The 25,135-nt window shown below is 40.5% G+C and overlaps 1 protein-coding gene across 3 annotated transcripts; it reads left to right on the top strand.

The window, feature by feature from the left end:
• Nucleotides 1-35: 35 nt before the first annotated feature.
• Nucleotides 36-24,360, top strand: HEATR3 (HEAT repeat containing 3). 3 transcript variants are annotated; one of them, XM_027685036.1, is made up of 15 exons: nt 36-197; nt 1,842-2,014; nt 2,526-2,613; nt 3,487-3,599; nt 5,359-5,468; nt 6,227-6,367; nt 7,117-7,400; nt 8,069-8,159; nt 11,106-11,263; nt 12,284-12,366; nt 12,624-12,760; nt 15,379-15,467; nt 16,259-16,402; nt 16,500-16,676; nt 17,598-24,360. In XM_027685036.1, the coding sequence occupies exons 2-15, from the start codon at nt 1,968-1,970 to the stop codon at nt 17,715-17,717; spliced, it is 1,782 nt and encodes a 593-aa protein (XP_027540837.1). In that variant the 5' UTR covers nt 36-197; nt 1,842-1,967; the 3' UTR covers nt 17,718-24,360. The 3 variants fall into 3 exon arrangements, with proteins under 3 accessions (XP_027540837.1, XP_027540835.1, XP_027540838.1); XM_027685034.1 differs by lacking the exon at nt 36-197 and adding an exon at nt 418-537; XM_027685037.1 differs by lacking the exons at nt 36-197; nt 1,842-2,014 and adding an exon at nt 3,045-3,130.
• Nucleotides 24,361-25,135: the final 775 nt, after the last annotated feature.

Below are 25,135 nucleotides of genomic sequence, written 5' to 3'. Positions count from 1 at the left end.
CGTTATCTTCTTTTGTACCGTGCAAACGCAGATCTCCAGCGAACGCAGAAGAACTTAAAAGAAAATTTGTAGCTGAAGTCTAACTTTCATACCGGACCAACATTTCCTGTATTTGATGTCAGTATCTTAGATTATAAGAACTACATCAGAGAGAAACCCCCTGCCAGGTTTCCACCCTACAGGTCAATCCTGCCTCTGTAAGTGCTCTTGGAGGAAACTGTTTCATGTGACATTTACTGAGTTGTTGACCTGGGGAAACATGCAGAGTATCCCCGGGCAGGAGCGGTGGTGCCGGTGCCGGTTCGGGGTGCGGGCTGCGCTCGGCGGTGCCGCCCCGCCGGGTGCGGGAGGGGCGCGGGGCGGGGGCAGCGCCTGCGCGGGGCCGCACACGTGGGCGCGCCGGCGCCGAGCGCAGCCATGGGCAAGAGCCGAGCGCGGCGGTTCCGCCGGCCGGCCCTCGGCCCCGCCGGCACCGGGCAGCCACAGCAAGGCGAGCCCGGCCCCGAGGAGGAGCCGGCGGCGGAGCTGCTGGACAAGGTGCGGGCGGGGCGCGACCTTCTCTCGGGGCGGCGGCTGCGGGTGTGGGGGGAGAGAGGTCTGGGCTCGCCCCCCGCGGTGTCGGGCGCGGGGCCGGGCGCGGAGCCGCCCCCCGCGGCGGGGAGAAGCCGAGCAGCCCGGCGGGGCCGCCGCCCGCCCCTCCCTCCCTCCCGCCGCCCGTCGCTCTCCCGGCGTCACGGCTGCGCCCGCGGCTCGGCGGGGCGGCCCCGGCAGCGCCGGCACCCGCGGCCCCGGGCTCGCCTTGTGCGGCGGGCGGGAGGCAGCGCCGCGCCCCAGGGGGGCTGGGAGGCGGCTCCTGCGGTGCTTGGGTTTGTTCGCCCCCCCCTCCCCCCGCCCGGAGAGTTCTACAGGTGGCCAGAGCGATGAGTCCGTGAGCCATGCGTGAGGGATAACTGATGGAAAATGCGGAAAAAAGACTGGGTTTAGCCACTTGTAGGCCGCAGTCCTGGTTCTGAGTTAAGCATTGCAGATGAAAAGGGATGTAAACCTCCTCCTGCACACGTGACTTTAGAATCAGAAGCAAAAATCTGTTTTCCCCTCAAGTAATTGAATTTCCATTGTTCACTTCATCGAACTGAACTCATTGAACAAATCACTGCTTGATTACTCTTCAGGACTGACCTGTTTTAGTCTTAAAATTGAGAGAGAAAGTATATAAAGGCTCAGGTGAGGATGAGCTGAGGGATTCTGTCAGTGTCAGTGAGGTAGGATGTGATGTACCACTCTTCTGCTCTGCTCTTCATCAGACGTTTACATTTTCTGTTAGATTTTCAACAAACTCTGTCACCTTCCAGGATATACACTTCTGCTGTTGTATTATTTTTATAATCTGCAATTCTTACGTCTCACCTAAAGCCCTGTTACAGCACAAGTCAGCATCATCTTATGGACGTAGAGAACACTTGCTTCTTGTTTTTAAGCAGATACTTTTAATCTAAAGGCTATATTTTTTTATTATTATTTTTTGATTCTTCTGTTTTTCTTTATGGTGGCATGTGTTTTGTATCCCCCCCATTTATCTTTTTTTCTTTTAAATACTTGGTAATTGAATGTAGATATGGGGTCTCACCAGTGCCAGCTAGTGTCAAATCTGTGTCTGGACTGTGGCTCTCTTGTTAAACACCCAGAATAGTATTTATCTAGTCATATGGTTAACACACATAACCCAGGCAAAGATTTGTAAAGGTTCATGGAAGTTAAAAGCTCTTGCTTCCATTCAGGATCAGAAAAACTTCCAGCTACCTTTTCCCGCAACCCGATCTACCCTGTTTGTGTCTCCTCAGCTGCAGCATCCAAGTGCTGAAGTGAGAGAATATGCCTGTGCCAGTATTTCCAAGCTGTTGCAGCAGAAGCACGTCATCCCAGCCTTCCTGCAGAGGGACGTTGTGCGGTGTTTGGGGCCGTTGCTGATGGATCACAGCTTGGCTGTTCGGGAAACAGCCGCAGGTGCTCTCCGGTAAGCAGCTGGAATAGGGTAATCCTGGAACAGGAGAGAAAACAGTAGGGTTTTGTTGTTGACAGCCATGAACTTGAATGCCAGCCTCTCTTGCTTTAACTCTGGCCTCAGTAGTTATGCCCACATCAGCCGAAGTCTACAAGAGAGGGGCTTTTCTTGCTCCATGAGACTCTAATGTCAGCAGCAGGCTTTATGTTGGAAATACATGGCTTTATGAAGAAATATAGAGAACTTGAATGCAGTTCATATGGCATTTTGTGTCTTGATGTTTTAGTACCCATAAGCCTTCTTGTTACGCTTGACAAGTAAGTGAAAATATTCTTTTCCTACCACCAAAGTTATTAATTTGTGTTAGGGAGATAGAAGACTAGAGTTACTGATTGAACAAATTGATTTTAAACCAAAAAGTAACATAACCTTTAGATGAGAATATAGAATACATGGGGTTTTTTTAAACACTCCTGGAAAGTATTGATCTGATCCTAAGCATTATTTTTTTTGTTTTCCCCAGAAATCTGAGCGCTTGTGGAGGATATGAAGTCTGTGATGACATGGTGACAAATGACATTATGACACCCCTTGTTGCACTTCTGAAAGAGGTGTGTTTATTCTGATTTTAAAACTGATCTAACCATTGAATTATCCCACTTAAAAAATAATTCAATTTTTTTAGCTGTTATTAAGATATTTGAAAGATCTTTTAAAAGAATTTTCAATAGATTTAATGGTACAGAAATTATTCCAGAGATTTCACATCACTAGCTTCTGTTTCCTGATCAGATAATTTTGGTCTGTGGTGAGTCTTGCACCCTGGGATGATTTTTGCATGAAAGATCTGGAGATTTTGGGTCCGGAGCTTCAGTCAAGACCAGTTTATTGTGTCAGTCAAAATCCAGGTCCAACATTTATGTTGCAGCATTTTTCTAGTGAGGTTTTTTTGGTGAGCAGTTCTATCTAAATGAAAACTTGGGTTTACAGCTGGGTACTGTAGGATAACTTGTACTGAATACCTATTCTTTGTTTGGTCCAGGTGTTGCAGTGCAGTTTGGAAATTGCATTGAATTCTGTCACCTGCTGTCTTTGTATGAGCAGCCTTGAGCAATACCACCGTTTTCTGTATGTTTCTTCCCCATTTTAAATTGAGTAATAGCATTATTGTAAAGCATAGCAAGATATTAGCTGAATTAATCTTTATGATTAGAAAGAACTGTTGACAATTGCATACAGACTATTAGCAAGAAACAGCACTTAGGGTTCTAAAACTGTCAAGTTTTTTTTTTAATTAAAAAAATGCTTCTAAAGACTACTGAATGCAAAGTGAGTAGTATAAGAGTCTTTCTACAAGAGAAAAGTTACCAATGATTCAATTCCATTGTAGGTAAATTTTCTCAGAGAATAGGAAACTAGTCAGGTTTTCTGGTAATAAACACTGTGGCTTGTTTCCCAACCCTGGTTCTCTTGTTTTGTTGTAGTGTTGCACTGAGCTAGATGCTAACCAGCTCTCTCCAAAGAAATGCAGAGAGACAAACAAAAATTATATTGAAGACATAGCCAATGAAGCTATTAATTTGCTGTGGAATATATGGTAAGTGCTGTGTAAACCCAGGGCTTTTAAAAGAGCTAAATTAAATTATTCCTGAAAAGCAGCCTGGTAATTGAGGCAGAAAAGAAATGACTGTCCTGGCATGGGAAGATGTATCCAGTTGCTGATTCTGATTTCTGATTGTGTTGCTCCTATGTGTGCTTTCCTTTAATAATGGTGAGCCCTAATCTGATCTGAAATACAAGTTTGTCTTCTGCCATAAATTACTTTTTTAAATTAAGGATTCTGAAAGTCCATAAAGTTGGTCATTAGTTTTAGGAGAGTGACAAATTTTTTTTCTATTGGTTGTTCATCCTGAGTTCTGATTTTGTTTTCTGGACATGTTCTGTCACAGTCTGAGATGCAGTTTGGGTTGTGATGTCTTGCATGCAGTTCCTGTAGATCTTTACTGTGTGATGAGAGATGGAGAAAATTAAATTCTGATCAGTGGACTCCAATGCTCTGGGAATATGAGGACTTCTTACACTACTTCCTCCCTCTACAGGTCATCCCAAAAGCTAATATTAAATATTGGGACCAACTATCCCTTAGTTACTGAGACACTGATACAAATCTACTTAATTATGTGAGAAATAATGTGAATTGTTCAATTAATAGTTTACATTGGAAACACTGGGTGAAGGAAGAGAAATGGCAACACTTAATACAGAAATGACTATGAACATTGAAGTGATACAAACTTATTCTGAAAGCTTTTCTTGAATTTTGTGTTGTTTCTCTTCATGTTTTAACAGCTCCACATCGTTATACACCTTGGTGCATACAGGATTTTCTTTAGTGTTGTACAGTGTTTCAGTGGAGTTGCCTCTGTGCCTGGCTGTGTGGCATGGCTGCTGGCTTGAGGCCTTATTTCTAAATTGGGATATTTTTTTTTAGGGATTGGAGTCTAGAACAGTAGAGAAGCTGCTTGCTCAGCACCTTGCACAGAATACATGACCCTTTGTGACTCTGACTCAACAATGTTGTGTGTTCATTTTTTTTTTGGCTTTTGTAGTCACTGCTTTGGAACAGGAACTATAATCATTAAGTGTGATATAAATCACCTCTGTATTTTGAACTTTGTGGCAATGAACTACTGACTTCGTTGCTAAGTTCAGTACTGATAAGATTTGGGCTGGCATTGGTGCTGAGACATAATATTTCCAAAAGTAAATACTTGAAGATCCTTGTAGCTGGTTAGGTCCCATGCTTTTTTAGTTTGAATTAGTCTTGTATCAATATATTAGTTTAAAAAAGGGAATAGCTGTGGAAAACTTGGAAGAAACACAGATCCCACTGTTATATAATTAAAGTAAATGCATGTCTGAATGATAAGAGCAGTCATTTTATGGAGTGAATGAATATCGATGCAAGAGGCAGCAGCTCTGGTCACTGGGTTTGTGGGTGAAGTTTTCTATGGCTGCAGAAAGCCTTGGACTGGCTTGTAGCCTGCAGCTGCCTTTCACTCTCTGGCTGGACCTGTCCATATCTGTATTTAGGCTCCCAAATAAACTCCCAAACACTGTGTGTGAGGAAGCAGCTGGCAGAAGCCAACTGTGTCCGGGATTTTGCAGTTTCTCTTTCAGCATATTTATATAAAGTTGATCATAACCTCAGTAATGAAGAATAGCTCTTTGACTAATGCATAATTCTTACATAGTTTTTACAACTGTGAGTAATAGTGAGTATGGGGTACTTAAAATATTGTTATGGTATTTTTTTCCTGGGAAAAGTGTTTTAATTAATCTTTTTCATACATTAGTGAATGCAACAATACCGCTGTGTACATATTCAATAAAGAAGGGTGTCTGGAGGCTGTGTTACATTACATGAAGAAATTTTCCACAAATGTGGATCTGGCTATTTCAGTAGGTAAGTGGTAAAAAGAGAAGATAAGGACTTAAAGATACTTTTTTTTTCTTTACTGTATAAATGTAACATTGATGTTACAGGCATTGCATAATGCACCTGCCTTAGCATTGCTGAGCTTTGCACTGAATATAAGATTTCAAATTCATTTTTGAACAGCACATAATTCAGAAGTTTGTATCTGTTGTGCTTGTTTTCAGTCCAAAGGAGAATGGCTTATTGGTGGTTACATGGGAGGAAAAATTTTGTGGAAAGAAGGCTCTAGAGGGGGGCTGTGTTTTTAATTTTGTTTGCAGGTTTTGGTAATGGAGGGTTTAATTTGTTGAGCAAAGGACATAGTCCATCTAAAAAAACCCCAAAAACTCCTGTCACTTTCAGTGTGTTTTTATTAGTACTTTGTTATTGTAGTCTTATAATGGTCATACAGGTGAGTGTGTTCCCAACATTTTTATGTTGTCACTACCCAGTATACAAAGGAGAAATCTATTTTTGAGTAGCTGAAACTAATACAGCCAATTCCATGTCTGATGTGTTATTGTCCTCATCTGTTTTGTGTACAGGTTTGCCATAGAGTGTCTTTTAATCTAAAACACAGATTGTGAGAGACGGTGTTGTACCATTACAACATGATGCTGCATGAATTTTTTTTTTTCCTGTCAATGTTTCATTACTCCAGCTTACAGTAAAAATGCTTTTTCATTAGGAGAGTGAAAGCTACTGTTGAGTTTGTTAATGATGTTTGTTCTTATTGTTTGGTGTAGCAAACTGCTTGCAGGCAGTGACAGAAGATAATCCAGACCTTCTTTCTTCATTTAATGCTTCTGCACAGCAAGTATTGGAAACAGTGATGTTGTGTCCAGAGAGCACAATGAAGCATGTCCTGCTGAGAACACTGATAGCAGGTACGGTGCTCAAGGGTGTTCACTGCTCTGTGATGGGGAGCATGGCAGGTAAAGGGAGGTGGGAAGGACAGAGAGGTTAGTCTTCTCTACTGAAGTCTGGACATCTGACTGTCAAAGCCTATACAGACGGTTCATGAGGTTATAAATGCCTTTTGGAACTGCAAACAGATATTTACAATTAGTTTAGAAACTGCCTTAAATGCTTCACTCTTAATTCAGTCCCTGATCAGGGTGATAAAGCATTTTAGCTGCTCTTTTGATTTTCAACAGTGAAATAAGTCAATAATAAGTGGTACAGGAGTAGTTTTGATCTTAATAGGTGTAGATTTTTAACTCAGATTCTCTACCTTGCATTCTTCTTGCTGCCTCAAATACTCAACTGTGATGATTTTTGATACTGGAGTGTAATAAATTAATTTTGAGACTCCTTAGAAAATAGTTCTCTCATGTGAATTTGTCATCAGGTACAAAGTAAGACCAAGGCCAGTCCACATAAATATTCTGTAATTATTTATGTGCTGAAATTTACTTGAGCTTAAGATGTGGGCATAACATAGTTATTACAGATGAGTATATGAAATGCTAAACAGAAAAAAATACAAATCTGTGGAGCAAAGACTTCGACATTTGTACTGAATATAATCACTGCATATTTTAAGTAACGCAGGCTGTGTCCTTACAAAATATCTGGCTATTACAGAGAATTGAGTACTTCAGTAATTTTCATATTTTGGTTATCTCCTATTTAGGCACTATCTGGAATATCAAGGATACCATTCCACCAGGCAGCCTGGGAAGCATGGTTAATGCAATCCTGAAGATTTTCTCAGAATCACTGGCAATAGACGCTGGTGAAACAATTATTCGTATGAATGAAGCTGAAAAAAACAGGTTAAAACTTGCTGTGGAAGCAGAAACAGAGGAAAACATGAGTGATGTGGTGGACAACTGTGTTTTGAGTGAAGATGATAACATGGAAGAAATACCAAAAAGAAAACTCAGGAGAGAAAATGATGTTTCAGATTTACTTCCAGTAAGTGCTTCTGCCTGGCTATCGGGCTTGGGGCTTTTGGCTGAGTGTTGGACTAGTCTTGACTCAGCACTGGCCAGAGGAAATGACCTATGAGTGTTACTAATACTGGTTCCCAAACAGCTTGGCTATTTTAGCTAAAACCTCAAAGATGAGCATGGAAAATTTCAGCACAACTTGTTCCAACGTGACCAAATTGCACAGCACACCAGGAAGGTGCATTTCCATGGTTTTCCTCCAGTGGAAGGTATAGGCTTATCTGACACTTCTGCCTGCAGCCACTGCAGGAATTTTGATTTCTGTTTACGGCAAGTGAGATTTGTAACCGTTCAGTCATGAGCGGAGGTGGCTTAGAGGTTTACAGATGCATGCACTGTTGTGTATGGGAAAAGGGTTACAGGAATACATGTTTCTGTTAGGGCTTTAGATAACTGTTTCTCTTACAGCTATAGTGCAGCTGGCATTTCTTGGAGATAAAATTTGCTCTGGAACATCCAACAGAAATGTGGTAGCTTACGCCTCTTGGTTTTGTGGGTTTTCTTTCGAGTTTTAGTGTAGAATAAGAAGAGAAAATGGCTGGACTATATTTTTAGCTGACAGCTTGGGTAATTTAAGTTGCACTTAAATGTTGTTTTACAAAATCAAAATTGGTTCATGTTTTTATTTTTTAGTCTGATAAGTGGGAACTGAAAGAAGTGACAGCTTTACTGACAGCTCAGCAGACTGCTCTGGAAATCATTGTTAATATGTGCTGCAGTGAAGGTTTGTAGGAATCTCTTTCATTGCAAGTGTTGTGGTGTGTTTTGTTTTTCAGCAGCTCACATTTAGTCATCCTGGCTTTTAAAGGCAAACGTATTGTCCCTGATATCCTCATTTGGGGGGCAGATTAGATTGTAATTTCTATTACGATTTCAAGTGATTTTTTTCATTTAAATTATTTATGAGACTTAAATGGTTTTTTTGCATGGTACTACTATGTGCCAACATTTAATTACAAACAAAAAAGCACTTGCGGCATAGAGATATTTCCTGAAGTGTTACAGCAAAATCTTTGTTCAGTTAGAGTGTGGTCTGAGTGTTCTTCTGATACAATACGTGTGTGAATCTTATTGCAGGATGGGGCCATTGATTTTTTTTTTTTTAAAGCAGATAAATCTTGTAGCTTTGATTTAGTGTTGATACTAGAAGTGTTGCAAAATTAGGAGTGGATACTTTTGCATGCAACTCTGGCAACAATGTAGATTTAGGCTTTCAGAGTTCTGCCTTTATGAGCTTTTTTGAGGAGGAAGAAAGGCTGTTGTTTGGAGGGGACTAGGAAATAGATATTCTATATCTTTTAGGAACTCTGTTACTCAGCTTTGATAGCTTTTCTCCTAATGTTGAGGAAAACAAATGAGAGATTATCAAATTCTATTTAAAAACGCCAATAACCAAACAAAATTAATCCCCTAAACCCTCCAACACCTGAAAACTTCTGTTGGTGTTACAGTTTTATCCTGATGCAGAAGTGATTTTCTAGGAGATAACTGAGTAAAACTTTGAGGTTCTAATAAAATCCACAGTAATACCCAGTTACTCCCAATGGTGATTTTTTTTCCTCTTATAGCACAAGGAAATTCTGTACCTAGTGTATGAAGCTCCTTTCATAACTGTGTTTCTCATCTAATGAGCTGTAATTCATAAGCTTTCCCCTTTAATTGGAAAATCTCTTGTGGATAAGCTGCATATTCTGCCATTCACTCAGTGTAATGGAAGGTTGATTGTGTTGTATTTCACTGCAGTACTTTACCCATTCATGGGCAGACAGAAACATAGGCTGTAGAAATTAAGAGGAATCCAGAAGCAGCTGTTCATTTAATTTTCAAGTTATTTGAGGACTAAAATAGCTTTAGCCATTATGCTGAGTTCATACAAACACTTGGCTTGCTACAGAGCTGAGGGAAATAACCAGGCTGGCAAGAGATGTGTTTTACTGAGCACTGGCCGGTGTCTGGGAGAAGCAGAGTGCTCTCCCCTTGATGGGGACGTGAGCAGGAAGCCAGGAGACTCCAGCACTGCTGTAGTTCAGAGGTTACCAGTGCTAGTTAAGATGGGATTGCCATTGGAAATGCCTCTGTGTTTCCCAGAACATTACAAGAAACCTGATCATAGTTACAGGCCAATGTTCTAGATCCCAGTTCCTGCTCTGCCCTGATCACTGCTGTCTTTGTTGTTGCTGAGTTGCATTGTCAGCTCATATCCTTATCATTTAGTTTTCAAAGGAGATTTTTGTTTGCTTTAAAAAGATTCACATGGAACTTTTCTGCAAGAGGCAAGAGACTTAAGGGGATGTCTGCTTTGTTTTCATGTGTCTTGCTGCCGTGGCCTGGTAAAGAATAAAAGACAACCATTTTCTCATGCAAAGGCTGTTAACACCAGCATATTATGGCTGCAGAATTAACTGGAGATTACCACAAGTAACAGAAGATGCCTGTGTGGTCAAGTTGCTGCAGCTTGATGAGTTACTTTGCATCAGATAAACAATACCTGTGACCTTCAAATAAATTCCTAATTTCTGCACAGTACAGGTGAAATGCATTAATTTAGATCTTTCTTGCTGTATTTGAAGTGACTTTGCCTTTTGCCACTGAAGTGGCGTGGCTGTTACTGTAGTTACTACAGTACCTACTACAGCTCAGGAGAATCTGTGTTGTCAGACAGAATTACTTGGGGGTGAATCTGATATTTTTTCATCAGAGTAGTTAAATGTCCTGACCTATATACACAGGCAGAGCTTTCATCTTCTAGAGAGGAGAATCAGTCCAACTTGTAGACTTAGGACTTGGGCAAACACCAGTTAAAATATAACCAGGTTTAAAGCAACTTTAAATAAATCTGTGTGAACCCTGTGGACATAGATATATCAGTTTAAATATAAATGATGAACTGAGCTTGTGCTTGTTAGGCCAAGACTGGCTTTAGCTGTGGACAGATTATTCACTTTACAGTAGCCTGTAGGTAATACGACCTCAACTCCTCTCACCATGTGTGCTTGCCCTTACATGACTTACTCTACCAGCAGATCTGTAAGTATAAATCTAGTTCAGGTTTAAGACTATAAACCTAGTTTAACTTACTTGAAATATGTTGCCTGAAATGACTATCAGAGGTTATTTAGCTTGCTTTGGCTTGTTTTGCTGTCATCGTTTCCTTTCAAGTGGTGTTGCTGTGGAGACAGTAACATCTTCATCCAGCCCTGTTACTGCCCAGGCAGAGGACATCTGTCTGTGGCTTCAGTATTGCTGGAGGAAACAGTTGCCTTAACTTTTTTACTAACTGCAGTCAGTTTAGGTTAAACCAGTGTTTTCACATGCTTGAATCTACCTCAAAAAGTGAAATGGTGCAATCCAAGTTAAAATCTTAGTAAATCTTTATGAAGTTTCTTCCATACCCTTTTTGATAAAGTGACCCATTGTTAATATCAGAGATTAAAGTACCCGTGTATGAAGAACCTGTCTCCTGAGAATACTTGTTGCCTGAGTGAAAATAAAATATTTTTTTAATAAAATATTTAGAACTGTGGCATAGTGGCACTTGATTTGTGAGGAGTTCATAGAGCCCAAGAGCTTAAAGATTCCTAAGCTAGGAGGTGGAGTCGAGTACAATTGAGAAGTAGGATGCGTATTGTGTGAGGGCTGTTACATTTACAAGTCTGTCTTGTGTTGTCAGATCCCTCTGATGATGAGTGGGAAGAACTCTCCAGCAGTGATGAAAGTGACTTGTTCATGGAAAACTCATACAATGAGGGAGGGGGGCTGCTGATGACACCCCTGTGCCTCTCTGATGAGGTTCACTCAGCGTTTCTAAACAACCTCATTCCAAAGAAGGTAGTGTCTTCTATTTTATTTCCAACACATGGCACAATCTTCCCCTAATTCCTGCTTTGTATCCCAGGTTAGGCAAGGAAATTATCCCAGTCCACGTGGAGGAAAGGAATATTTTTTTAATGAGTTTAGCTTCACTCTTTTTGCCTAGAGATGGTGCATCATTGCATGAGCTGTCTTGACCTAAATAATTCATGTAAGTTGGAATAGAAAAGCCATGTGTTTCAGAAAGCTGGCGGAGTTTCTTTTAATTTGGGTTTTTTTCCCCAAAAATACAAAGGTTGTTATTCCTTGATTTGGACATGAAAAAGATCACCTGCAAAAAGAAAGGAAACTTTGGCGAAGCACGACTGCCAGATTTCTATATTAACTAAATGAGGTGAAAGTAACGTGTGTGAATGGCAACAGTCAGCACTGAAAAAGTGCAAGTTCCTCTTACCCTGTTTTATACAAAGTGTCTGAAGTACATTATTTGACACTGACAGGAATTAAGATGTTTTTGTTTTAGAGTTGTTTTGCTCATTTTTATTTGGGGTTGTAAAGATGGAGTTTGTTATTTGAATTGTTACTGTGCTGGTTCAGCAGCATTGTAGAATTCCAACACAAGACATCAAGGTGCAAGATGAAAACTTTGAAGGCTTTTTGTACTTAATAACAGGAGTTTCATGGCAAGGTCTTCTACACTTGCAGCTATCTGAAAATTCTGTTGTGGAATCTGTAAGAAGAAAGAGCCAAATGAGAAAGAACAGCAGAAACCTAGAAAATCACCTGTTGTTCAGTAGAGTTGGATACCTTAAATATGCTATGCTAAACTCAGGGTGTAATTGCACCATTTGAGTGATGGAGCAAAATTCTGATGTTTTTAGCAGGTGAGACACTTGCTGCCTGGAAAACTTTGAAATACATAGTTTGAAGTATCTGTTTGAATCAAGATAAAATTTCAGTCTTCCTTCCAAACACACTATAACAAAAAATAAAAAAATAAAGGCTTTATTGCTAAACATTTCTTTTTCCCCTCCTCAGATTCTTGAAAAAACTGCTTTTCCGAACAGTGTTGCTCTAGACATCTGTATGCACAATCCGTCTTGGAAACCATTAATTAAAAAGTAGGAATTTCATTGTCTCTCTTACTATTTTTCATTTATATTCAGTTGTCTTAGTACTCATAGAAGGATTTTCCATCTTTGGGTTTCTGTCAAGATCTGGATACTGGCAGATCTGACATATGATTTTGAATAAAGAAATAAAAATGCTTTTGTGAACTGCACACCAGATCACAGCCTTAATTAATTGAAGACTCTTATATTTCGACATGTGTTTTCAAAGAGATTTTCCAAATGCTTTTTTTGTTTATTTGTTTCAGACTGAATGCAGTGCAGTGTAGAGCTTTAACATGTCTTCATAGCATTTTGTTAGTGTCAGATGTGGATTGTCTTGGAGGAGCTTCAGCACTTCAGTCCCTTGCACAGCATCTCTCACAGTTGATCTTTTCTAAAACAGGTAAGATGTTTAGGAGAGGGGACTTGCTGACCCCCTTTGCTGATCATATAGATATAAGGTAGTTCTAATGCCATTTTATTACTAGCTGTATTTCATTGGTCTTTCAATATAAGGATACTGACTGTTGGAAATGTGCTGGCAAAACAGTATATCCTGATAAGATGTGTTTATCCAAACTGCACCTTGAGCAAGTCTGCTCTTAATGCAAGAATCTGCTTTACATCTGGGTCCACACAAAAAATCACTTAGTGGATGAATCCTGCCTTGCTGAGACCAGAACTGTTTGCTTGATCATATTTGTGATAATAGTTCTTCATCAATCACACAAGCCATGAAGAAGATAGGGCATTTTCTTTTTAAATATGCTGACTAGCTTGCCTAAAGAGATGTTAAAAAGAGGATGTCTAGTACAGTCTTTCGCATAATTTTTTCTATGAATCTTATGAAATTATGGCAAAGGTGGTTGTTGCAAAAAAAAAAAAACAAAAAAACATGGTTGTTACAGTAGGAAAGAGAGCAGCCACCTTGTCTCCAGGACATGCTTTATGCTTATGATGGCATAGCTTTATTGAAAAGATATTTGTAGTAAGAAAATGTGCAAAGTTTTTATGACTAAATATTAAAACTACTCCACTTCCTGTTCTGGTTCTGGTTTGATTTCAATGGAGAAGGTAATAAATTTCATACTATTTTAGAATATCATATATATATATATATTTAATATATTTAGAATTGGAATGGACTGCCCAGGGAGGTGGTGGAGTCACTGTCCATGGAAGTGTTTAAGGAAAGACTGGATGTGGCACTGAGTGCCATGGTCTAGTTGACAAGGTTCAGTCATAGGTTGGATTCGATGATCTTGTAGTTTTTTTCCAGCCTCATTGATTCTGTGATGTATCCTGGTAAACACTAGAATGTATCCACTATAGTTCCTCCAGGGTGCATTATTTCATAGAGATACTGTGAAGGTTTCCCCATACATCTGCTAGTATCACTATTATTGGATGGTCTATGCAGTAGTTAGCATTTCCAGCTACTTCCTGTAATCCTGTACATGAGATCAGCATCATTTCAATAATCCTGTTGGACCATTTACACTGTGATCTCTCTGTTACTGACATGAGAGAAACTGAACTGAGATTTAAAAAAAAAAAAAGGCAAGAAAACCCCAGCTGGTTCCAAACTGATGATGTGGTTCCCTGACGATCTGGGTCCCTGACAGGCTCGGCTTCATGAGACTATTCTGATAATCTGTTTTTGTTTTAAGGTAAGTGGTGATGGCTTTTCAAAAAAGAAGAGATATTCTTAGAGACTGGAAAAGCCTGCCAATTCTCAAATTTGTCAGAAAACGTTTTCCCTAAGACAAATCTGTTGAAGTTGAGCATATGTGTGGCTTTGTCATTTCTTGTCTCTTAGAAGATCGAGAAGCTCAGTTTCCTTCCCTTCCTTCAAGTGTCTCCCTTTGTAGCCACAGATGCAGCGTTTGTAGTTCTTTGCTGTAGTGTATAGAATGACATGGCATTAATGCTTGAAAATGCATCTGCCTGCAAAACACACTTTTTCCTCAATGCCTTTAAAAGCATGTGATCAGTCCATGAGAACATTATTACTGAGAGTGCAGTTCTTGAAGAACTAAAATGCAGAAATGAGAATACATATGAAGACATACACAAGGATGTTCACATAAAATACTTGTCTCATGCTTGAAGAGACAACTTCCAAGATTTTGAGTCTACCTGTTAAGCTTTGCAATAGTCAGAAAGTTCTCAGATCAAGCTGGAGAAGTTGTAAGCTGAGGACAGATGGTGCTAATAAAATTGATTTAATGGCCTGGGCTCATTTTTTAATGGTTAAATGCTATGTAATGGATACTGCCAGATAGAGTTGATAAAATACCAACATGTGGTTAGAAGGAATCCTGTGGTTTACAGGGTGGAAAGGAGGCATAAAGATCTAGTTGCTTACATGAGAAGGGAGAAGATATGCATGAATTGAAAAGTTCTGCATCTGGAGTGGTCCAGAAAACAAAAACACATTAAAGGAAAATAAAAAGCCTGAAAAAACACAGAACATTCATTGAAGGTGATGGCTGGTATTGATGAGTTAGTAGTTACAAGAGTAATGCAGTGTTTGAGTCATACATTCCTGAAATGTTATTAAACCACCGGAAAACATGCTCTTTATATGAATTGGAAAGAGTCCAGGGTTCTGGGTGTCTAAAAAGCTTGCTAAGAAGGCAGAAGAAAGGAGGTAAAGTACACAGTCAGCTTCTGTAGTTTTCTCAGTTCCTATATTATGGCCTCCATGTTATACCAGTTTTCAAGCTGCTGTTCTGATGGCAGTGGTTTGTACCATACCTCAGGTCACACAAGTGTCTCAACCAGGGATGTGCCTGAAAATGAGGACCAGCTGTGGTCTAACCTCCAGATGCACTTAATACTGAATTCAAAGAAATCACTATGGTTACAGCCTACAGAGACTACTCTGAAAATCTAGCTTTTCCTGTTGTGGTAGTACCTGGAGGAACAATTAAGGGATTAAGGCATTTGTATTTCTTTGCTTCCTGTGTCCCTCATCTTACTGTTTAACTTTTGGCTCTGGGTTCAATTCTTTGACAGAACTCCCTGCAGACACTGAATTCCTGGAAGCCATAACCAGTGCTTTGAGGGCTCTCCTACAAACAATGGCATCAAAGAACATCTCCCAGGTAAAAGCTTTCAAACTCAAATGCTCTGCTAGGTTCAAATTTGGGTGAGATTGGGCTGGAAAGTTTTTGAAACAAAATTATTTAAATTAAGTGCAAAGTAGCAGGTGCAGACACTGAGAGAACAGATTTAATAGCATCAACCCTTAGTGTTTTTCATGGCCCTTACAGTAATAGTGTTTTGTTTTCCTTAACATGTAAACAAATGAAAGGTATTTCAAAACAAGAAAATCCAGGTAGTATCTTTAGGAGATGAGTATAATGACAAATATTTAGTAAATTAGCACCTATAAATCTGCATTCTTTATTTCTTGATGTCACCTAGTTGAAGCTGGTTGTCCTTCTAGAATTTTGGTTGGACATGAATTAGCGAGCTAAATACAAGAGTGAAGCATTTTGTTATACAAGACATAATACTAGATGGTCTGCTGGTCCTTTCTGGCTTTGAACTGAAAAATGAGAGCTTCTGTACTGTGAGTTATAATGAGGTGGAAGCAGCTATTGAGCAAGGTACATTTGTGAAAATACCTTTGGGCTTAGAACTTTCCTTCACTTTCATGACAGCATTGGTTATGTTCTGGAAGAAACATCTTAAATTGAAAGGGAGAATTTAACTGTGTTCTTGGTAATTACATTTTCAGAATTCACGTAGTTTTCATAATCCAGGGCTCTTTATTTCTCTATTATAAATTTCCCTGTGTTCTGGAAAAGCAGAGTAGCTAAATGTCACATTGGAAAATTTCCATGAAAGTGTGAATGTCTTCCTTCTTTCCCTCCCTTCCCCTTGTTTGCAGTGTATGACTCCTGAGCAGCTGTTGGCTTTATGTGAAGCTGGTATTCGCAGCAGCAATGCCAGTGTTAGAGTGAACGTAGTGAGCATCCTTGGAATTTCTGGCAGCGTCCTGGCAAAAGGACAAGATACAGCTGAAACACTAAAGGTGAAAAAGCAAACTTTGCATTGCAAACCTATACGAATTTTGATATTTCTTTCAATTTTCCCTTGTTGGAAAAATCAATTTTTCTCTCTTATTTCAGATGATTGGAAAATTTCTTCTTGAAGTTGCTATGAAGGAATCTTCTCTTGTGGTAGCAGGGGAAGCCTTGGATGCACTTTTTGATGTATTTGCAGATGGTAAAGAAGCAGAAAAGGCGGCGGTGCAGATCAAGTTGCTTCCAACACTGAAGGAATTTCAGCCAGTGTTCAGAACCAGGGTAGGCATCAAGTGCAGCCAGCTCAGGGTCTCAACACACAATGTGCATTAAAGCTTTGAGCTCCTAGAAGAAATAATTAAGCAGTATTGTATAACTTTGTAAGATGGCAAAAAAACCCAAAAAGTGTGTAATTTTCTGATATTCCACTTCAGAGGAAAGCAAATACACTTACCTTAAAGTTCATGGAACTGTCAATGTGATAGCACAGCACCTCTGTTGCAACATCTACATTACACTGTCAGTATTATTGATGTCCAAATCACTACATTGTTCTGAAACACTTGCAAAAAAATCCTTCAGGTGTCTCTGGAGGAGTGCAGCTAAACTGGTGGGAGAGAAGTCTCTTCTGAAGTTCCATTGACATCTTTTGTTTTTTTACTTCTTGTAGTTGCAGGTGGATGCTTTTGTTCTGCTGTTGGTTATTTAAAACAGATCATGTATTCTGTGTTTTCAGGAATAACAAGGCCAGCATTCTAAACTGTAATTTTAGGTACATCCTTGTCTTAGGGAATGACCTTCCACCTATTGTTTCTTTGATCAGATGAAGCCCGAGGAGTGACTGTCATAGTCTAAAAGCTAAGCACTATACACACAAAATACATACCTGATGGTGCTTCAGTTGTGTGGTTAGATGTACAAGGTTTTCCATATAAAAAGCTGCAGAAAACAAAGTGTATATTTCAGATATTTGAGTGAAATATCATACCAATAATGTAGTTTTAGGCAGGAATGTATTATTGAGTAATTATTGAGTAAATTGAGTAGCTCCACATGTGCACATGAGCACCTTGGAGTTCTCAAAAGCCGTGGGTAGCATATCCTGACAGAAGACCTCTATATAGAATTACAGTAAACTTGAACTGATCTAATAGGAGAAACCTCTGCATTAGTAAAGCGTGTACTTTTTTTTTGGTTTTACAGATGCGAAAAGAAGGCAAAGGACAATGTAGTACAGATCAACTGTGTGTTCTTGACAATGTGAGGATGAATTTGAGAAGATTCATTGCATATCAGGAGACACTAGGGAAAACTCCAACTTGAAACATCGAAGAACTTTTAAGGTTTCCCTTATTGAGTAAGGTTTTCAAAAAATATAACCATTTTGAACTTCTAAAATTTACTGAGCAGAGCAGTTTTGCTTTGATGTCAATACTACATTTTGTATTGTTCAGTATTTTTATACACTTGGGTTGATGCAATATGTAAGTCACACCAGCACAAAAAACCCCGTAGCATACTCTGAGATTGTTGCAGTGATAAGAAGGTGCTCCTGCAGCCCTGAGGTCTGTACACAGCACCACTGTCGTTGTTCAGAAATCTTCATGTACCCTGACAGAAAACTATAATTGCGTGAAGAGGTAATTTGGAGAATATTCTCGGTTAGGTGCCAGATCAAGAAAAAAAATTAAAAAGCTCAAGATATATTTAAGGGAATCGAGCAGTGGCAGAATGTTCTTATTTGCTGTTTGCTCTTACCTGTTCCTAGAATTGCACAGGCACTTGTGGCAAGCTTCCCAAGAGAAGTTTGTGACAAGTGTGTAGATTCCTGTCAGCACTTGGTTCTGTTATTTCATGAGGAGAAAACTGTTTCAGATTCATTTATGATGGCTTTTTGCTGTGGAAATCTGTGTAAGCAGATCCTACACTTAGATGCAGCTACCGGTTTTTACTTTATTTCGATTGGTATTTCTGAAAATCAAGTGTCTTAATTTACATTCTTCCTTGTAATTCTACATCAGGATGAATGTGAATTCAAGGAAGTAATAAGCCAAATAAAAAACATTTTTTATATTGAGGTATTACCTAAAGTAAATTTATAATTGCTTAAAATACCTTTTAGAAATATTTGCGATGGAGATTTTTAAGCTGTTATTTTCAAAAATGTCACCGATTCATGAAGATTGTATGTAGACTTCCATATATCAAGAACTTTGGTTTTGTTTCTTTGAATGACATTCTATCATACATATTTTTCAAGAAAAAAACCAAAACACAACCAAACACAAAAGTATTTTGTTGTGCTGGGTTTTGAAATAGGAGGGTTTTTCCCCTCTCTCTTAATGCGCTGTCTTAGCACAGGCATCTAGTTTTTGGCAAAATTTTGCCCATGGTGTTAAGCATGGAACTTATAAAGACCAAATTTGCTCAGTTTGTTAGATTTCAGTCTCTAAGATTGGAAAGCAGACTTGGGAACTGACTGGATAACTTGCAAATTACTGACTTTATGAAATCCTGGCATATGGTATTTTGTCAAATGCAAGAGAAAGTGAAAGATGAGTTTAAGCAGCTCTACTGCCTGGAAGTCCTGTCACTGCTGTGACTTTGCAGGAGTCAGATGAAATGTGTGATGTGATGCCTGCTAATCAAACGAGTGAGAGTGTGCGACTGGGAGGGCTCCAGGGTCACTGAGCATGGCCTGGAGAAATCCAGGAGAAGTCATGAGCAGCACGGTCGAGAGGTTATCCAGGGATTTGGAAGGGCAGGCAGTGAAAAGGGCCGGAGTGTAACACCTGAGGAAAGGTGGATTATGGCATAAGACTGCACAGTGTGTGGATTTTAATCCTTGTGTTAGTTATACTTGCTGTACACTGAGGACAGTATAATATTAGCCTGATGAAAGGTATTAATATTTGTTTAGCCCTTAAAGGACTTCCTTGTGGGATGTTCTGCTCTCAGTTTCTGGGTGCTACATTGAATTGGAGGATGATCTAGATTGGAAAGGATCTCTGGAGGTCTCTTAGTGTAGTCTCTGGAGTCAGACAGGTTGTGCTACGCCTTGAACATCTTCCAGGATAGAAATCTCACAGCTATGGCAGCCTTTTCCAGGGCTTGATTGCCCTCACTTGAAATTCTTTTTTTTTCCTTTTCCCCTTTGTGCCTTGTAGGACTTCCCCTGCTGCAAAATGCACCTCTTGTCCTTTGCACACCACCTTGAAGAGTCTGGCTTCATCTCATAACCCCCACTTGTTAGCTGAAAACAACAATTGAATTCCCCTCTTCTTCAGGCCAAATACACCCAGCTCCCTTAGCCCTTCCTTGTACTAGCTGGAGTTCTGACCCTCTAACCATCCTAATGGCCTTCTGCTTGACCTGCTCTACTGTGCCTCGTACTGAGGGACCCAAAACTGAACACACTTCCTCAAATGTGATCTCATAAGTGCTAAATAGAGGGAAGTAATCAGTTTTCTTAACCTGCTGGCCATGCTCCTGCCAATAGAGCCTGTTATTTGTTAGCTGTCATCACTGCAAGGGTGCACTGCTGACTTTTCTTCAACTTACTGTCCTCCAGGACCCTTTGGTCCATCTCTCCAAAGCTGCTCTTTGGTCATTCAGTCAAGAGCCTGCTCTGTTTCAAGGGATAACTGTCCCAAGTGTAGGACTTTGCATTTTACATCAAGTGTAGCAGTCAGAATCTGGTTCCTGGGGACTGTTGGAAAAATAGAGTATGTTATTTTCTGTTTAGGGGTTTTCTTTTAGTTTAATAATGAGAGGAAACATTTCTTCTTCAAATACGAATCCGAAAGTTGCAGAAAAATATATAGAAGATAGGGCATCCGCTACAAAAAATTGTTTTCTTAATACAGTCTATCAGACCATGTTTTTTTCCTTCAAGTGAAAAAACAAACTGACATTTAGATCTTACACTATTCTGACAGTAGGAATGCATAGATTATTTTTTTGCTATGCACTGATCAGTTGAATGTCTTAAATATTGTGTCACAGGTGCATAGTATGAACCATATTGCTTGCAGAAGTATATGATTTTTAGTGCTTCTATCTTCTGGTACACATGCCATTTCAAGCTAATAGCCGAAAGAGAAATGAGGGCACAGGAAAGCATTTTGTTTTCTTGCAAGTTTGTACTAAACCCCTGACATACCAACCCTAAAACAATCCCTTCACCTGTTCCATCTGAGGAAACCAGAGCACTTCAGTGGGCCTGTTTGGCTGAGAGCATGAAACACTGACAAGCTGGTGGCCCTGTCTCCAGCTCACCAGGTATGTTTGGGTGATAGCAAGGTGAGCTGGAGCTCTTGGGAGGTGTTTTTGTACTCCATTGCTAATATTAATGACATTAGATGTGATTTCCTAATATCCCGTGTTGTAAGATCTTTGCCAAAGTCTATTGCCCTTACCAGTGGCCCATGGCAAAATGGAGCCTCCATCTTCCTTTGGGGTTTCTAAGATACTATAGTTATCTAATAATATTAAGCCAACTGTGTATTTTGATGTCCGTATTTTTATTTCTCTGAATGGGAAAAATCTTACTCTGTCATCTGCCCAGCTGCCAGGTCAGTGTCTGAGTGAGAGGTAAAAAATTTGTATGTTAATTTAGAGAGCACATCGTGCTTGTAAGGGACAAGATGGAAATAATAGAAAGACATGGATAACTTCTGAAGACTTGCATCTATGGAAGACAAGCAAGTTATCAGTGATTTAAAGAAGTGTCAGATCATGGCCTAAAGCCAGATGAGATATATAGGTACAGAAGAGCTAAACTGTAAGATTAGGGCTATGAAAGTTGTTCTGATGCAATTAAGGAAAATTAAGGCAGCAGCAGAAGTGATGATGTGCAAATTAAATGTTTTGGGCACTCTTGACACTGGTTTATTTTAGTAGGTTTAGGGTAGGCTTCAGATGAAGGCAAGATCCTTGACAACCTCCAAAGGGAAAGACAGATCTTGAAGATACTTAAAGGGTGGCAGAAATTGGACTGATCTAGGCAGTGTGCAGCATAAGTAAATTGATGCTAAATAGATGTAAGTGATCTTCATCAGTTCATGTAATCACACAGATAAGACTGGTATCAAAACAGGTGTCTGAATTTGTTTGCTTATTCTGATCCCTTATTCTGATCCCTAAGGCATCATCTGTCTGTACTTCAGTTAAAAACTGCAATCCTTGGAAAGCATGGATTGCTGCTTTAGTTGTCTCCCTGTCTGACACTGAGCACAACAGAATCTGAGTCTTGAGATGTAATACCAAAATAGGTGCTGAATTTACATCGGTCTGTGGTGTCAAGTAAAGAGTGTGGAGGGGGCTGTGGGCCTCCTGCCCTGTTCAGGAGCAGTGGGACCCTGGCATTTGCTGCTGCTTTAGTTTCTGCAGCCTGCAAAATGTTGAATCCCCAACTGTGTAAAGAAGGAGTTATCATTGCTGTATGGTTTTATTTTTACCCTCTACGAAAAGAAACAAGTGGCAAGATTTAAATGAGCTTTTGTTTTGAAGTACTTTTTTTATACATCATGCCTTGACATTCAGAAGATGGCTGTATACCACAGTAGAGTCAATAGCTGAACTATTTGGGGGTTATGGTGTGTGTTGAAGGTATTGTTTTGCATAGCATGTGGTTTTTTTAAGGATTGTCATCTTAGAGGAACAAGAATAACTTCAACCAGTACTACTTGGCTTGGTTTTATGTTTGTATTTTAAGAGAAAAATATATAAAAAATGAGAGCACAATAAAATTACAAAATAAGAACTGTGTTGGAAAACAAATTAATTTAAGATTTGTTTGTAGTTTAAATGTTATAAATGAAATGCATATCTTGTGGAATATTAACATAAAAAAAGCCCAACCAAAAATGCCCATAAACTCAAGTTCTGTTTTCTTAGTAAGTGATTTTCAGTAGAAGCATTTCCAGAGGACTGGATAGAAACATCTAGCCTTACATTTACTTTCGCAAATTCCAATTCAGGCAATGGCAGTGGTAATTGAAAATAATGTAATTGTTTCTTTTTGGCACAGGTGACTTGAGCAAACAGTCTAAATATAGTTTGAGCTGGACATGCTGTTAAGATATATAACAGTAAGGTATTTGGCAAAAACTGAAAACTCTTGACAGTCAGGTCAGATTAAGGAACTTGAAGTTTTTCCATCAGGGCTGACAATAATGGTGAGCCTTCCTGTTTGAAGAAGCTTTTATTGACTGCTGGGGTTTTTTGGTCTAATTTCCATATAAATTCAAACTGTTAATTTTTGTGCCTTCTGGGAAAAATAGGAGATGTTAAAGACAATTCACTTCAATTTCATTTTGTTTCTGTGTTATTTTTGCAAGTTTCTTGTTTCTGTGAGAGGCATTTTGTCATACATACAGACATAGTTCAGTGACCACATAAAACATAGTTTGAGACTTGCACACAAACGGATATGGTAAGATGCCTTTTTTCCCCTCAGATCTGGGTTTCAGGAACTTGCATTACTGCTACATTATGGGCTTAAATCAAACAGCTTGGGAAGTGAACTAAGATCCTACTGTAACAATCCATATGCAGTTGGAATGATCGTGGCTGCTACGTGTTCTCAACACAGGGAGAGTCCTGATGCAGCCCTGGGGTTGTGAGGTGCTCACATAAATCATGTACCAGCGCTTCAAGATGCACTGGGATTTCAGTAAACCTTCTCCAGTTTTGTGTGCCTGTTATGATAGAAGTCCCATCAAGGATTGTTTTCTCTCTCCTCTGACATATGAATTTTTTTTTAGAACTTTTAAGGAATATTGCATTGGCCTCTTTCCTCCTCCCCTCCCCTTCAAATGGAGAGTGAAAAGCACTTCCAGAATTTAACGGAAGAACGGCTGATTCAGCCAGTAAATGCATGATGTTTCTGAATAACCTTTTCTGGCAAGTTCTCTTTTTAGTGAGTAAAAGAGTTAAATTCAGAGTGTTGATTAAACAAAACACTCCAAACCATAATTAAGTGTGGGTTTTGTTTGTTTTTTATGCCCCCCTACCTGGGTATACTTCCTTATCTAAAGCATTTGTGGTACTTGTGTCATGTCCTGGCTGTATTTGCTTGGGACTAGGGTTGCTACAGAGGAATCCTGTAAATTAATAAACCTCAGTCTTATAATAAAACTTGTTTGTATTTATGTGCTGCGAGTGTAGACCAAATCATGGGGTTTTGCAGAATTAACTTTATTAAAAAAGTAAAGAAAACAAACCAGTTTTTTCTTCTGTTACTGTTATCTCCTTAAGAACAACAAAAGCCTTTATTTGACTTAAGCTTTTTTCTGTTGCATTAAAAGTTTATGAATTCAAACCTTTTTATTTGCATCTTTGGTGTGCAGGAAACATCAGGATAGACCTTTTTCATTGTCTTTTCCTGCTATGCTTATAATTTTCAGAATAACTGAAGAATACGGGCTTTGGAAAATAGGGTTATTCATAGTGGGCTTTCCCCATTTCCGAGGTGTGTTAAAGTCCTACCAGCTTCCACTTGGCTTTTGGTAGTAGGTTTAGGTAAAAATCCTAATTTTCAAAGCAATTAGGTTTGTCAACTCAAACCTCAAATTTCAACCACAGCTTGCTGTGGTTGGTTTTCTCTTGGGCAATGCAGATCAGACATGCCGTGACAGAATAGAGGAGAGTTGAGGACAAAAATGTCCTGCTCTGGGAGGGTGGGGAGAAGCCAAAACTTCAGTCTTTGGTTGTCACCAGGAAGTGGTGCTAAGTCGTCTTCTTTGCAAACTTCGTGGGACGCTTGGAATTGGAATGTGACTTTTTAATTCCAAAACCTCCACCTCCAGCTTCCTAAAGAGAAATCCTCTCCCGTGCAATTTGTCACTGGGGGAAGAAGCACCAGGCCCTCCATGCAGCGTGCTGGAAACTTTGTAGCCGATATTAAAGATGTTTTAAGGCTGTAGTACGAAAACACTAAAAATAAAACTGAAATTGACAAGAACTGGTGCTGCTCCGTGTCGCTGTTTGGGGCGTCGTGTGCGATGTGTTTTTCCATCTGCAGGCAGGGCTGTACCCAGGGCTGCCTTTCCCTCTGCTTTGGAGTTGAATGAAAGGCAGGAAGAGCCAGAAGTATCTGTGACCATCCCCAGAAGAGTTTTAGGGGAGAGCAGCGGCGGCTGTCGGGGTGACGCCGGTCCGGGTCCGCCTGTCCCTGTGCCCGGCGGGTTTGGCAGCGGTGGGGCCGGTGCAAGGGCTCGGCCGCCCGAGCGCGGCTGTTGCCCCGCGGGGCCGCCGCGCACCGGCCGTGCCGAGAGAGGAGCCTCCCGGCCCCGGGCTGGGCTCCGGGCTGGGCTCGGCTCCGCTCCCGGCCGTGCCGGGGGAGCGGCCGGGGCGCTGCCGCCCCCCGAGCTGCGCGCGGCCCCGCGTGCCGCCGGCTGTCCCGGCCCGGCCCCGCCTCGCCGCGCTCGCCAGGAGGGGCGGGGGCTGTGGAGCGACGGCGGCAGCAGCGAGCAGGCAGGCGCGGAGCTGCCCTTCCATAGGAGCCGCCATTAGCGCTGGGACCCGCTGACAGGGTCTCGGCGGCGGCGGCCGGCGCGGCGCGGGGAGCGGAGCAGCCGGGGTGGGTCCCCGTTTGATGGATCCCCGGATAGCCTGGTTCCAGCCAGAGCAGCTCGGCCCCTCGAACCGCCTGTGGATGCAGATCTGGGAGACCACGCAGGGGGTCCGCAACCTCTACTTCCAGCAGCAGCAGCAGCAGCAGCAGGAGCAGCAGCAAC

Source organism: Neopelma chrysocephalum, unplaced genomic scaffold, assembly GCF_003984885.1.
Source record: "Neopelma chrysocephalum unplaced genomic scaffold, ASM398488v2 Primary Assembly neopelma1_68, whole genome shotgun sequence".
In the NCBI taxonomy this organism is placed as follows: Eukaryota; Metazoa; Chordata; class Aves; order Passeriformes; family Pipridae; genus Neopelma; species Neopelma chrysocephalum.
Note: the sequence above shows the minus strand (reverse complement) of the source record. Positions and strands in the feature narration are given on the sequence as shown.

What these genes read in the sequence shown, in the direction of transcription:
- HEATR3 (XM_027685034.1), top strand. Translation starts at nt 418, where the DNA reads ATGGGCAAGAGCCGAGCGCGGCGGTTCCGCCGGCCGGCCCTCGGCCCC. An exon ending in ATGTTTCAGATTTACTTCCA is followed by an intron (nt 7,401 to 8,068) that starts GTAAGTGCTTCT and finishes TTTATTTTTTAG; the next exon opens with TCTGATAAGTGGGAACTGAA. An exon ending in TGGAAACCATTAATTAAAAA is followed by an intron (nt 12,367 to 12,623) that starts GTAGGAATTTCA and finishes TATTTGTTTCAG; the next exon opens with ACTGAATGCAGTGCAGTGTA.